Source organism: Globicephala melas, chromosome 4 (genome assembly GCF_963455315.2).
Source record: "Globicephala melas chromosome 4, mGloMel1.2, whole genome shotgun sequence".
Taxonomy (NCBI): domain Eukaryota; kingdom Metazoa; phylum Chordata; class Mammalia; order Artiodactyla; family Delphinidae; genus Globicephala; species Globicephala melas.
This window is the reverse complement of record NC_083317.1, coordinates 58,505,542-58,518,353: the sequence shown is the minus strand read 5'-3', so window position 1 is coordinate 58,518,353 and position 12,812 is coordinate 58,505,542. Positions and strand designations below refer to the sequence as shown.

Here is a 12,812-nt window from a genome sequence, read left to right as displayed (position 1 = left end):
AGATCATGTCTTTGAGTCACTTCCAGATTTTTAATTTATTTCAGGAAAACATAGTATTCAGGAACCCTTAAAATCAATGCAGGAGACTCCATTTTGAGTCTTGCTTTTATTATTAATATGATATGTGACTCAGAACATATTCTTTTAAGTTATTATTCTCCCCATCTGTAAAAGGGGAAATTATGCTACCTGAATGACCTCTTAGATTCCTTCCACTCATGATAGCCTGTTTTCTGCAATATATACTTCCTGTACCTTTTTGATTTATTGTCTTAAACTTTTTTTTTCTACTATTATATCTTCATTGATTTTGTGCTGTGTGTTAGGTCTTAATCCAGAAATCCTATTTTTCAAAGTATATTGGATCTCTCTGTTCTATTCTCCAGATCTTCATCTCACCTCATATATTTTTAGTCTTTCTTTGTTCTAGACATATTTTCATGTGTATCTTAGCTTGTTGATTTGATTTCTGCAATCTCAATACTAATGTTCACTGTTCTCAACAGTATTAATTGGTTATTGCAGTTTTCAAAGCTCTGAGAGTTTTTATTTAAATCTCAGCCAGCTCTTGTTAACGGGAGCAATATCTCCTCCACTACTGTATGTTAGAAGAGGGGGACTTCCCTGGTGGTCCAGTGGTTAAGACTCCACGCTCCCGATGCAGGGGTCCCAGGTTTGATCCCTGGTCAGGGAACTAGATCCCGCATGCATGCCGCAACTAAAGATCCCACATGCCACAAGGAAGAACCCACACAAGGCAACGATGATTCTGTGTGCGGCAACTAAGACCCAGAGAAGACAAATAAATTAATTAACTAATTAAAAAAAGAAAGAAGAGGAAGCACAGCATGGTAAGACAGTGGCACAGGAGAGCAGCACAACATAATGGGGGAAAAGAGAGGCAGGCTTTAAATTCAGAAAGAACTGAGTTTCCAATGTGATCTTGAGAAAACTGCTCAACTCCCTGAGGAGGCTCATCTTTCTCATCTATGCAGATTCGTATACCTTCCTCATAAAGCTGTTGCAAGAATTAAATAATTTTCTGTAAAACATAATTATGTTAATTCAATAGTATAACAGAGAGCTCAGAGATGGCAGTTATTGTTAGGAATCAACCATTCTCTAAATTCTTCTTACATTTTGGTATGAAGGATCACTTAAGAGTTAACATTTTTCTAGTATCTAACTGCTTTGTCACTTATGTCACTAAGCTTTCGTGAGCTCCATATGACTTTCAGCTTTCTTATTTTCCCCACAAACTACAGTGTTTATCTTTGAGGATACTGAAAATATTTTAATGCTACATTATTTTGCAAATATTTTAATGAAGTTTAAGGAGAAAATGATACTCTATAGAATTCCTTTCATTACTGACAAATAACCTTTTGACCATTCATCCTTAAATTTAGTTCTGTCCCTTTCTAGGATCCCCCAAGAGCAAAACCATGTTTCAATGTCTGTAAATAATTGTGCAGACAGAGTGTCTTCTATGGAACCAGGAATCTTTAGTCATATCACACATCCCAATTTAGGAAGTTGATTCTCAACAATGTTCAGCACACAGAAGTCGAGTGGGCTCTCAGTATATGGATTGAATGAATGAATGTCTGTGTTCTGCACCACAGGAGCAGCTCATTTCATGCTGGGAATCGATTGGAGACAAGAGAGTTCTGTTGTCAAAATATTGGGGGAAGTGGAATTAAATAAAGCTATAAATCAGAATTCCTTACTGTAGAATTTCTCAGAGTTTTTAATATTCTAATATGCATTATAAACTTTTAAGATGGGGATAGTTTGCAACAGTTCCCACACTTATTTGGCCACAGAACTCCACTTATTTTTGAAAACCTAATTAACATCTAGAGGAACCTAGTTTCCTGCATAACCATTTTCATTCCACCCAAAACTCAGACCTACCTTCTGCACTGACCTCATGGTCTGGACTCCATAGGAGAAAAAACTTTTTTTATATAAAGATACCAGATTATTTGGGGATTTTGACTTCTTTCTCACAGATTATTTTTCCATAAAGAAAATAATATATTGTCCCTGTTACCCATATTATAGAATGATTTGATTCAACATTTCTTTTAGGCAAGCTACCAGAGACAATACAGGAATGAGACTCTGTCCCAGAGTGCAGTCCAGGTGCTGGTAGGTGCAGCAGGAAGCTTTGGTGAGAAAGGAGAGTAAGTATATTTTCAGGAGAAAGCTTCCAGCCTAAGCCACTGCATTTAGGAAATTGTGCAAATGAGTTTCCCGCTTTTGTCCGGTAACTTGAGATCATCCAGTATTATGCGTGCAAGCCACTGCCTGCTCTCCACCCCACAACCAGACCAAATCACCTGCTTCCAGTTTCCCAAACTTGCTCCACTCATTCACACCTCTGTGCATTTGAACCAGCTGCTGCTTCTGACTGAGATGCTCTTCCCTTTCTCCTTTTGCCCACCCCTGCAAAGCTAAGCTGTGGTAAACCACTCCTCCTTCTAGGCTACTCAGATACCTCACTGAGGTCAAAGACTTCCTTAGTTCTTCCAGGCACATCTTCCCAATGCACAACCTCTCCTGATATACTCATAATGATTTCCTTAGATGCAAGCCTCCAGAGTCGACAATGAGTTCCTCAAAGTCAGCATGTTAGGGAGTACCCTCAGATCATCCCCTGTGGAGTGGAAGGATGAAGGATGTATGATTGGGCAGAGGATGAGTTAAACTGCAATGCAGTTGCGACAGTGACCACCCAAAACCCAGACATACCTTCTTGTTCTAGATCTCACTTCTGGTACTGCGGACACCAAAATTTCCTGCTCAAGTGGTCCTAAGCTTATTTCTAGGATCGCTTGGGCCTTTTCCCTTATGTCATGATCTTACAAGCAAACTGGGCCCTTGGTGTGCACCCCTCAAAACCTAAGACATGTGCCAGCCTGGTGTCCACTCACATGCACCGGCTTGAGGTACAGTGAGAGATAAAGCTGTGTGTGGGAAGAGAAACAGCCAGACACTAGAGCATGCTCTCACTGCAGTGTGAGTACAGATTTTCAAAGAGTCTAAGAGTTTTAATTTCAAGCCTAGCCATGTAAATCATTATGACATTATCTTTCCATATATGGTGCAAGTCCTCCACCTGCCCTTTTGCTCTAGGGCCCTCAAATGCTTAGGGAACCTGAGCGATGTTAGTGAAGTAGAGGGAGAAGGCTGGGCCGATGTGATCAGTTTTAAACTATATGATTCATACTTTAAAGACAGATGCACTATGTACAGTGGAAGTTTTTAAATGAATGAACAAATGGCATGCTGAAAAGTAGTATCACTGCATTGTCCAGGAGAGGTTAACATATGTAGAATACATATAAAACAGTACCTATATAGAGCAATTCAGCCCACCACCTTGATTTTTCCTCTTAAAATCCACGAAGGCAGAAGCAACATATGCCTCTGAGGACCCAGAGTAAATGGGGTTAAGGTGTGAAAGGACTCGTAGTGGGCAACAAAGGCAAATTTTGAAACATTTATTACATTTTCATTTATACATGCAAGAGATAAATATTGAATACTAATGGGTGCAAAACTATATGCCAGCACTGGGGAATATCAAGATCAGTGAAATGGTGTTCATATCAGAGAACTTTCTCTTAATTACACTTGTGTTCAGTGATAACTGCTTTGCTGTGTTGCTTTGGAGTTGATTTCACCATCTGCTGATCATTCCTATCCATAGCCCCACCTGTTGGGGTACCCTGTGGCAAGAAAACAAGTCTAAAGATAAAAACAGTAGGGGGTTAAATAGAGGTACCAGGACCTGTGCTAAGTGCCTGCGTAATTGCCTAAGAAGCAATACTTTGAATAGAGCTTATATTTATTGTCTTGTGTCAGATACAGTTTTAAACATATTACATGTATTACCCATTCAATGTCATAAAAATCCTATAAGTGCTATTATTATCTTTATTTTGCAGATGGGGAAAGTGGGGCACAGAGAGATTAAATAATTTACCCAGGGTTATTTAACTAATGAATTACAGAGCACGGGTTCAAAGCTATCCTACCTCACTATCCAGTTAGAGAGATCATACTCTTTTCCTAAATCAGGTCTAAACAGTGAACATGTTGATATAAAATAGGAACTCAGGAGCCTGAAAAACACAGTAATTTGGCCTGTAAAATATCACACACATTGATATCACAGAATTTTAGGATTCATAGGAACTTGTGAAATGATCAAATCTTAGCTTAGACATTAATTCCTTCAGGAAGGTTTCCTGATTCCCCAAGACTATATTCAACACCCTCCTTTGTGGGTCCAGAGTGTCCTCTTATTGTCTCTGCAGAACGCTTACTACACTTAACTGCAACTGTTGTTTGCATGTTTTACTCCACTAGTCTTCTGGATTCTTGAGGGCAGAGACCAGTATTAATGGTTTATTCCATGCATTTATCAAGCATAAAAGGTGCTCAATCAAATATTTTAAAAATCAGAAATGAATCAAGTCATATATACATTCATGATTTTCCATGTAATTACCACATGATTATATTGAATCACAGAGAACGGAATAACTTCCTTCTTTTTAATTATATCAGTATCCCTGTAACAGAGAAATTGCCCAAATTTTAGGCTGAGAACATCATAATCCATAGGAAGAACAAGGTCCACCTTTGTACTTAAGTCACCAATGCCTTTCCATTAAGCTGCATTTTAAGGTAGGGCCTCAGATCCAGGGATGGAGCCCCATCCTCCTTCTTATGAAGACAATGTAAGTATCTGGTCAGCAGCAGGTAAGTTCCTCATGAAACCAAGGGAATTTGCTGAGCAAGACCAAATGATAACATATAGATCTGAACTGTCTCAACAAAAAACCCAGAAGAAACCTACAGGCAACCTGGGGCAAATGTCTTTTGGCGGTTTATGAGCACCAACTTCTCCAAGTAACCATTTTTACTCTTTCACTTCTCCACTTGTATTTTCCCCATAAACTCCCTGATTACTTGCCCAGAAGGTGCAAGAAGAGAGATGGGTGAATGTGTGAGTTGGGCTGGATGCCTCATATATGCTTTCTCATTTAAGTTTCCCAGGCTGACATAAGTATTTTTACTTCCATTCTGAGAGCAAACAGGTTAATGAGGTAATTTGTTCACTGCCACCCAGATAATGGAGGATCAAACACAAAAACCCACATATATTTGAATCCCAAATATTTGAATCATGGTATGCTTTCTCTCCCTGAAACTTGACTTCTCTATTTTGAAACATTTATCTCCATTTTTTTTTTTTTTTTACTCTCTGTTTAATGATGAGTCCCACAATCTAACTTCATAATTATATATCCACCTTCATCTACATCTTCATGACTTGGACCTATGCCCATGAAAGTGTCTCATTTCCTGTCGTCACTGGACAAAATAGTTTTCCTGCCTCCTGGCAATACTGCATTAAACTTATCTCAAAAATTTTAAAGCATATTTAAAGGTTCTTCTTCTTTTTTCTTTTTTTTAGATATATGAGTGCAGAGACAATAAAGAATTATTCTGAAAGCAAAAAAATTCTTGTCTTTACTAGAAAAGTATTGCTCAACTGGGTGTATAATACGAAAAAGGAAAAAGGGATCCCATCAAGGTAAGTGCTTTTAAACCTTACTAGAAATGTTATTATAATCATTTGAAATTTCCTTTTATTTATTTTTAAAAATTTATATCCTGAATACTTTGTAAAATATTTTGAGGTGGTTTACAACGAAATTACTTATATACATACAAAAAGTTACTTAAAGAAAAAAAGATATAGTGTAATAACTTTTATTATAGAGGTAAATTTCATACAAGATTAAACATTAACGATTTTTAAGTGTACCATTCAGGGTTATTTAGTATATTCACGTTGGGCAACCAACTCCTCTGTCAAATTCCACAGCATTTTCATTGCCCCAAATGTAAATCCAGTACCCATTAAGCAGTCACTCCCCATTCTCTCTTTCCCCCCCCCCCCAGCTCCTGGATAGCACTAGTCTGCTTTCTGTCTCTATGAATTTACCTATTCCAAATGTATTATATAGATAGAATCATATAACATATAGCCTTCGGTTTATGGATTCTTTTTTTTAACATCTTTATTGGAGTATAATTGCTTTACAATGGTGCGTTAGTTTCTGCTTTATAAAGAAGTGAATCAGCTATACATATACGTATATCCCCATATCTCTTCCCTCTTGCGTCTCCCTCCCTGCCACCCTCCCTATCCCACCCTGGAAGCAACCTAAGTGTCCATCGACAGATGAATGGATAAAGAAGATGTGGCACATATATACAATGAAATATTACTCAGCCATAAAAGGAAACGAAATTGAGTTATTTGTAGTGAGGTGGATGGACCTAGAGTCTGTCATACAGGGTGAAGTAAGTCGGTTTCTGGATTCTTTCACTCAGCATAATGTTTCTTCCACATTGTAGCATGTATCTGTAGCATAAGGTTCATCTACTTTGTAGCATGTATGAATACTTTATTTCTTCTAATGGCTGAATAATAGTCCATTGTACAGACGTGCTGTATTTTCTGTATCCATTCAACGGTTGATGAGTATTTGAGTTGTTCTCAGCTTTTGGTTATTGTAAACAGTGCTGCTATGAACATTTTTGTACATGTATTTGTTTGAATTTCTGCTTTCCATCTTTTGGGTATGCACCTAGGAGTAAAACTGCTGGATCATATGAAAATAACATTTATTTAATTTAATTAATTTATTTAATTTCTTGAGGAAACACCAAATTGTTCTCCACATCTGCTAGATAATTATGAAATCAGGAAATGTGAGTCCATCCACTTTGTTTTCTTGTTCAAGATTGGTATAGCTATTCAGGGTTCCTTGCAATTCCATATGAATTTTAGGATTAGCTTGTCTATTTATGCACATAAAAAATGTCATTGAGATTTTCTTAGGGATTACATTTAGTTTGTAAATTGCTTTGAGTAGTATTACCATCTTAAAATATTAAACTTTCTGATTCATGAACATGGGATGTCTTTTCATTTATTTAGATCTTTAATTCCTGTTAGGAAAGTCTTAAAGTTTTCAGTGTACATGTCTTTGGTAAAATTTAATCCTAAATACTTTTATGCTATTTCAAATAAAATTGTGCTCCTGATTTCATTTTTGTAGTGTTTATTTCTAGTGTATAGAAATACAAGATATTTCTGTATATTGATCTTGTATCTTGAAGCTTTGCTGGATTCATTTATTAGCTCTAGTTGTTTTTTGTGAATTCTCTAGGACTTTCTGTATTTAAGAGCATATCACCTAGGGATAGAGATAATTTTACTTTTTCCTTTCCAACTGGGATGTCTTTTATTTCTTTTCTTAGATTCAAGAGAGGTCTCTCTCTTCTCAATAGGAGTATCAGTAAATACCAAATGGATATTTCTGTACTATGGTTCTTTTAAAACCTTCAATAGTGACTTAGGCTACAACTTTCTAAGTACTTACTTCTGTTGATGTAACAAAGAAATGGAGATTTGAAAAACTAGGATTTATAGTCGTCTACCTTTTAGGCTGTCTCTTATGTATCACTCATCTCAGAGTAGGTAGTACAGATTCTGGAGTCAGATGGCTTAGTTTAGAATCCTAGTCTTTATCATTTATTAGCTGGATAAGTTTTACAGGTCTCAGTTTTCTCATTTGAAAAACGGATAAAGTAATATCGATGTCATATTCTGGAGACTGATATATGTAAAGCATTTGGCAAAATAACTGGCATATAGTAGGTACTAGTATATGCTAGTTGGGTTCACCTCTGCCTTCATTATGGGATTGTTGTAAAGATTACATAAATAGTGTGTGTAGAAGCACTTAGTCCAGAGACTAGCACTAAGTAAGCACTTAAATGTTAGCATTTATTATTGTGCTAAATAAAAATTGAGTTCTCTAATCAGTGGATGAAGTCACTATCAAAGATGAACAAAGACACAAGGAAACAAATAATCATGAGAGTGAATCAGCAGAAATAACGGCAGATTTATATCCCTAAGGCTTCAGTTATTAAAATTATCCAATATGGACTATAAGTATTAATGAAATGTTGATGTTAGTAAGTGATGGAATCACAAACATGAACAAGGCCAATCACCAAAAGAAGATTTATATAATGAAAATGAAAAAATATATAATTTATATATAAATTATATAACATGGAAAAAATATATATAATAGTTTCTACCACCTTTTCATTGCTTCCAAGGTATTTACCCAGGTCAGGTCTCAACACAGTTGGAGGGGAAAATATAGTGGCTGCTTCAGGAGACTACAACTTGTCAGCTGACGGAATTACAGGACCTGACATCAGCAAATACTAGTAGAACATATAAGGGGATGGGTCTTGAGGATATGGGACCAGAGGGCTGCAACATAAGGCCAGATTGGGGAGAAATTTATTGGCACAGAGGTCTTATCCATGATAATTCAGGATTCAACATTCTATCTAGGACACTTGGAGCTGGTGCTATTATATTCCTGAGATGGTTCTTTGAAGCTTGACCAGGCCAATAACCTACAATAAATGAAGTGCAGATGATAAAATTGGAATATTTAACCAGATTTATTATATTAGAATGAAGAACCAACCTCATGATCTTGTTCCCTGCGAAAGAACAGAGGATATTTCCCTTCACCAAGGCAACAGTGAGAAACTCAATGATAGATGTCCTCTGCAGGACATGGTTAACCATCATTAAGTCTGCTGTGGAACTGGCCTCTCTAGTATCAAAAGGAAATGGGAATGGCAGAAGACAGATGGCAACACTTAAATGTCAGAGGCAAGGTGGGCATACTTTATTTTGTGGACAGCAAACCTGGAGTAGCAGTCAGAGTGTTTGACCTAAGGATGGGTAACAAATATTGTATATTAAAAGACAATATAGACAAACAATTAACTATGTTATTACTTGACTTTTCTAAAGATAAAAAGTGAGAGCTGTTGAGCAAAGGGATGAAGTCAATTACTGCAAGATAGCTAAGTCAATTCTCAGAACCAGAGTCCTTGAGAAAGAACTGAAGCACCACAAATATGTAGGATAAATATTTCCTCAATCTTCTCTCAAATGGACATTTAATCATTTTACCAGAGTTCCTGTGCATTGGGAAAAGAAAATACTCAGACTCTGTTAGGACTTTGGGTTATGGCATTTTAAATGATACTGATATCAAAGGCTTGAAATACTATTGTGTTCCTCAAGTTAAACTGGGAGCTTTTAGGCCAGATAATTTATGGAGTTTCTGACCCAGTCTGTCTCATAGAAGTCCACCAGGTCCACTGTGTGGTTATTTCCCTAAGTCCCTAAGTGTATAATTGGGATGAATATACTTAGTGTCTAGCTGAACACAAACATCGCCTTGTTGACCTATATTGTAAGAATCATGGCAGAAATGGCCAAGTGGAACCCTTGGCCAAAATAGTAATGAGAAGCAATATAGCATTCCAGGAGGAGTTTAAAAACTAACACCAACATTAAAGATTTAAAGGAATTGTAAGTAATTCCCATCATATCCCCTTTAATTTATCTATCTGACATAAACAAATCAGATTATAGTCAATTATCAATTTAAGCAAAAGGTAACCTCAAGTGTAATGCTGTGCCAGATGTGATTTTATTGCTGGAAGAAATTTTAAAAAGCAGTCTGTTCTCTCAACCAAGATGGTGGCATTGAGACTCCTGAACTCAATTCCTTCCATGGACACACCAAACCTACAGCTAAACATGTATGAATTCTCCTTGAAAGAAATCGAGAAACTATCTGAGCAACTCCTACACATCAAGCTAATGAGAAAATACCTACTTTGAAACAGGTAGGAAAGGCTGAGACACACTTTCACCATAAAACTCACCCCCTAGCACAGACATACAATTGGAAGGGAACACACAGCTCCCAGTCTCTCCCAAGAAGCAAAGGGCTTGAGCCAATATCTAGTACCCCAACTTTTAAGACTTCACCCTAGGGGATGGGCCCTCAAAATACTTAGTTCTGAAATCTAATGAGGCTTATAACCACAAAATACACAAGACTAGAGCAGACAAAGAAACAGTTCTTAATGGGTTCATGAGGATGTTGTCTCCTTGGAAGGAGCTTGTGTAAAATTTGGCACCCTGGATTTTGTGGCTGCCACACAAAGGACACACCTCTTGATTGCCTGGCTCTAGTGGCCAAGGGGGCTTGTATTTTAGGACCCACAGGACTGTAGCAAACAAAGAAACACTTCTTAATGGACTACACCTCCAGGATTCAGTGCAGATGGAGCAGATAGAAATACCCATCTCCCAGTCTTTCCCTGAAAGAAGTCTATTTACATACCTCAAAAGCTGCTACCTGAGGAGTCCAGTTTCCAATCAGCTTGCATCTAGGTGATGAATGATACTCTCCACAACAGGACACAAACAGGTCTTGGCACATCCTCAACTACTGGGAGCCACTAAGAGCAAATAAGGCAGCTTGGACAATCACGAAGGTCTGAGAGACAACCAAGAGCTCAGGCTAGGCTGAATGATAAGGTTTATCTACACAAGACCAGTCCATCAAGACTGAAAGAGGTGGCTGTTTTATCTAATATGCAGAAACCAACACAGAGCATGAAGGAAAATGAAGAAAGAGAGGAATATGTTCCAAACAAAAAAACAGAATAAAACTCCAGAAACAACTTAATGAAATTTAGATAAGTGATTTATCTCTTAAAGAGATCTATTAGAGTGATTTATCTGTTAGAGAGATCAAAGATGCTCACTAGGGTCAGAAGAAGAATGTATAAACAAAGGGAAAAATTTAACAAAGAGATAAACAATATAAAAATGTCCCAAACAGAAATCACAGAGCTGAAGAATAACTGAGCTGAAACATTCAATAGAGGGGTTTAACAGCAGACGAAATCAAGCAGAAAAAAGGATAAGCAAACTCAAAGACAAGGCAGCAGAATTCATCCAATCAGAGGAGGAAAAAAAAGAATGAAAAAGAGTGAAGATAGCTTAAATGACTCATGGGACACCATCAGGTGGACCAGTATTTACATTATAGGGGTCCCAGAAGAAGAGAGAAAGAAAGGGGCAGCAAACTTATTCAAAAAACTAATGGCAGGAAACTTTCTTTACATAGGGAAAGAAACAGACATCCAGATCCAGGAAACTCAGTAATTTCCAAATATGATTAATCCAAAGAGACCCACACCAAGACACATTAGGTAATTAAATTGTCAAAAGTTAAAGACAAGGAGAGAATATTAAAAGCAGCAAGAGAAAAACAATTTGTTGTATACAAGGGACACACACACACCAATAAGGCTATCAGCATATTTTTCAGCAGAAGCTTTGTAGGTCAGAAGAGAATAGCATGATATACTCAAAGTACTGAAAGAATAAAAAAAGAAAAAACTACCAACCAAGAATTCCCTACCCAACAAAACTGTTCAGAATTGAAGAAGAGATAATGAGTTTTTCCAGGCAAGAAAAAGCTGAGGAATTCAGCACCCTCAAGACCAGCCTTACAAGAAATGTTAAAATGGACTAAAGTCCCTTTCAAGGTAAAATGAACGGGAATTTTTTAATAACAGGAAAACATATCAAAGTATAAATTTCATAAGTAAATAAATATATAGTAAAATTCAGAGTACTCTAATGTTGTAATAATGGTGAGTAAGTCACTTATAAATCTAGTATGAAGGTTAAAAGGCAGAAGTACTAAAAATAACTACAATAATTTGTTAATGGATACACAAAGTAAAAAGATGTAAATTGTAACATCAAAAACATAAAATGTGGAGAGGAGGAGTAAAAATGTAAAGATTTTAGTATGTATTCAAAGTTAAGTTTATCTTAAAATAGACTGTTATAAATATAAACATGTTTTATGTAAACCTCATGGTAACCACAAAGCAGAAAACAATAGTAGATACACAAAAGATAAAGAGAAAGGAATCTAAGCATACCACTACTGAAAATCATCAGTAGATAGGTATGGATTTACTATTGCCATTTGATAATTGTTTTCTTGCTACTTTATATAGTTCTTTGTTCATTTCACATTCTCTTATCTCTTAAATTGATGCAGCCACTGTGGAAAACACTGTGGAGACTCCTCAAAAAATTAAAAATGGAACTACCACATGATCTAGCAATCCCACTTCCGAGTATATATCCAAAAGAAATAAAAACAAGATATCAAAGAGATATTTGCACTCCCATTTCACAGTAGCATTATTCACAATAGTTAATATACAAAAATAACGTAAGTGTCCATCAATGGATGAATGGATAAAGAAAATACAATAGAGTATTATTCAACCATGAGAAAGAAGGAATTCCTGCATTTGTGACAACATGGTTGGATCTTGAGAGCATTATGCTAAGTATAAACCAGACTGAGAAAGACAAATACTGCATGGTATCACTTATATGTTAACTCTAAAAATAAGTAAAATGAAAAAAATGAAATAAAATAATAGATTTTAAAAAGTCAACTCATAGGGACTTCCCTGGTGGTGCAGTGGTTAAGAATCCGTCTGCCAGTGCAGGGAACATGGGTTCAAGCCGTGGTCCAGGAAGATCCCACATGCTGTGGAGCAACTAAGCCCGTGTGCCACAACTACTGAGCCTGCGTGCTGCAACTACTGAAGCCTGCGTGCCTAGACCCCATGCTCCACAACAAGAGAAGCCACCACAATAAGAAGCCCGTGCACCGCAACAAAGAGTAACCCCTCCTCGCCACAACTAGAGAAAGCCTGTGCACAGCAACAAAGACCCAACACAGCCAAAAATAAATAAATTAATTCATTCATTAAAAAAA

At 36.8% G+C, this 12,812-nt stretch overlaps 1 protein-coding gene across 1 annotated transcript in view; it reads left to right on the top strand.

Annotated features, from left to right (window-relative positions):
• Positions 1-12,812, top strand: part of SLC9C1 (solute carrier family 9 member C1) — a 95,104-nt gene that overhangs the window by 51,346 nt on the left and 30,946 nt on the right. The window contains exons 13-14 of the mRNA XM_030836838.2: positions 2,095-2,189; positions 5,495-5,614. Coding sequence (XP_030692698.2) covers positions 2,095-2,189; positions 5,495-5,614 — 215 coding nt within the window. The remainder of the gene's footprint in view (positions 1-2,094; positions 2,190-5,494; positions 5,615-12,812) is intronic.